At 31.2% G+C, this 2,878-nt stretch overlaps 1 protein-coding gene across 1 annotated transcript in view; it reads right to left on the bottom strand.

Moving 5' to 3' along the window:
* The window catches only part of LOC106472376 (regulator of nonsense transcripts 1-like), a 63,551-nt gene that overhangs the window by 19,493 nt on the left and 41,180 nt on the right, over nt 1-2,878 (bottom strand). Inside the window, exon 12 of the mRNA XM_013933016.1 lies at nt 1,593-1,681. Coding sequence (XP_013788470.1) covers nt 1,593-1,681 — 89 coding nt within the window. The remainder of the gene's footprint in view (nt 1-1,592; nt 1,682-2,878) is intronic.

Genomic DNA, 2,878 nt, shown 5'->3' with positions numbered 1-2,878 from the left:
AGAAAAACGTTATGATATCTAATCAAAAACACCTTAGGTGTGAAAAAAAAGATGTAGCCAAAAAAGGATTGAACATATGACTTAAAGGAATGAAATCAAAATTGGTGGCCAAATTAGTAGCTACACTTTATAGCATTGATAAGAATTTTACAGCAAATATTCATTCATTAGTTAGATAGGCACAGTATTTTCTTTTATCCACCATCATGCCCCAAGTTGAACAAAAAATGCAGCCTGGCTAACTAATGTATGAATATTTGCCGTCAAATTCTTATCAATGCTATAAAGTGTAGCTACTAATTTGGCCACCAATTTTGATTTCATTCCTTTAAGTCATATGTTCAATCCTTTTTTGGCTACATCTTTTTTTTCACACCTAAGGTGTTTTTGATTAGATATCATAACGTTTTTCTCAATACAAGCCAACAAACCACAGCAAGCAAGAAAGCGAACACATTAGCTTTAGGATCACAGCACTATTATTTGGAAAAGAACAATACTTTACAGAACCAACCAAATTCTTTCAAATATATGGTGGTCATTTTTCCTTTCTAAAACAGTTAATAAATTCCTTTATAGTAATGTAATGGAAACTACATTAACAGTTTCTTGTCATTACCCACATGCACTCAATACAGCCATATCAATTATCACTATTTAAGCTAATTGCTTAAGCTAATATCACGTGACACTAAATGCTCTTTAATTAGGAGAATTTCATAAAATTTAGCAAATGTGTGCTTAAATATTAGCAATGACTAACAAATAATAACTGTACACCTGTATGATTCTTTTAAAAACTTGAGCTAGAAACTGCTAATCTAGTTTGATTGGCCTAACCAATACTTATGTATCTGCACAAGCTTCACCTATAGTTTTGCTGCTCTAAGTCAGTCACCTTTAATTCGAATGACAAAAAACTAAAAATAGCCCATTTTTACTTTTAGGGGAAGCTGTAGTAAAAATTTCAGACCAATGGATTATGTGACTTTTAGCATAAGCATGCACAAACATTTTGGTCAAATGTGGGCACTTTTTATAGAATAACTTTGCACATATGGCTTATATTTAGATCAAATTTAACACCTAATTGTAGGTTGTAAAGATCTATCATTGTAACATATTTGAAAAAAATCCATAAAAGTATATTTCTCTATCAAATAGTTTCAGTACTTTTGGTGCAAATAAAAAAAAATGGGAAAAATTCAATCAAAATTGGAGATTTTATATCTCGTGTACTTCTTAATGGACTGCCTTAAAATCTGATATGTGAAATAAGGGTCCAGTAGAGCACATCCACTGAAAATATGTGATAGTTTAGATTACCACAATCCAAGGTACAGAAAGTGGAAAATCGCTACACTATCATTCCTGTTAATAACACACAGTGTGTCCTGCAGGTTTTTTTGGCCGCACGACACTCTACAGTGTGTCTTGATTCAGTTCTTATTTTGTTCATAATCTGACTAACACACACACACACACACATTATCAAATACACAGTGACAGACAGGTTTAAAAAAAATTAGAAAGAAACAGCTAGTTAGTTTGAGCCAAGTGTCCTCTCATGTTAGAACAAAAACAAGTCTTACCCTTCCATGTTCCTGATTTGGTTATGCAAGGCAAGGAATGAAACTGGTGAATTGATAGCTTCACGGCTCTTTGCACATAAACGGATAACCTAAAAATATACATATACAATTAAATAAAACTTTGAAACTGGATCAAGCCAGCAACTGTTACAATGTTTCCAAACTGAAATAATAACAGTGTTATTAAGTAAAAATAAAATGTGAAGAAGTACAATATTAGACTGAAAATGATTTCAAGCAACATCTCTAAAGTTGTAAATGGTTTGACTAGCAACTTGTCAGATTATAAAAACAATTTTCTAGTACAAAATAAGAATGGTGCAAACTTAGATAAAGAATGACACAATATGAGCATTACACACACACACACACACACAAAATGACAACTGGCATTTATGACAGTAAAAACATAGTATCACACCAAAGTTCATGATTTTTATATAAATTTACAAAAATTACATCAAACTTTACTTGAATCAATTTTTTTTGGCTTTCAATTTATTTTCCACATTTGACTATGTCAAGAATGTTTACATGTGTCTTCTAAAGTTAATAAGCATTCTAGAAGAAACTGGAATAAATTTTCAGCATTTTAGTTATTGCTGTGTAATAACATTTTCAAACATTTTTGGCAAGCCCATGCATGTAGCCCCAGTTATCTGGGGTAGTAAAAAACAACTTTAGACAGTAGGAGTCCAAGGGTTCACTGACATCATATTATCACCCATACTTTGATCCATAACATCCCAGCAGGAACTGTTGAAGTGTACCCAATTTATTTATTTCATGAAATTGTCTTACTCAAGTGGCTCTGTGGTAAGTGGAAGATTTCACAAATCCATCAATATTTTACATGTACCAGAACATATTTTTCTAATTATATCATATAAGTTAAAAGTACAGTTTAAAAGCCAAAAGATGAAGCACCCAAACCAATAGGCCTAAGTTTTACAATAAAAATTCTATCACAGAGTTAAAACCTAAAAAATAATTTAAGACTAATGGCAAATGAAATATGAAACTGTAAAAGAAGTATTTTCATTCTTAATATGATATACAAACCTTGAACTCGGACAAGTCAAAATCAGACTGCCTTAATAATTTCAAATATTTAGAAACTTTCTTAAAAATTCTGATTTGTGTGTGTGTGTGTGTGTGTGTGTGTGTGTGTGTGTGTGTGTGTGTGTGTGTGTATATAACAACTACTACTATTAGTTACGTTAACTAACTACTTAACTTAATTAATAAATAAACTACTACTATATTAGTTAGTAATAGTACTACTA

This window comes from Limulus polyphemus, unplaced genomic scaffold (genome assembly GCF_000517525.1).
Source record: "Limulus polyphemus unplaced genomic scaffold, Limulus_polyphemus-2.1.2 Scaffold5282, whole genome shotgun sequence".
NCBI classification, from domain to species: Eukaryota; Metazoa; Arthropoda; class Merostomata; order Xiphosura; family Limulidae; genus Limulus; species Limulus polyphemus.
This window is presented reverse-complemented; position numbering and strand designations above follow the sequence as displayed.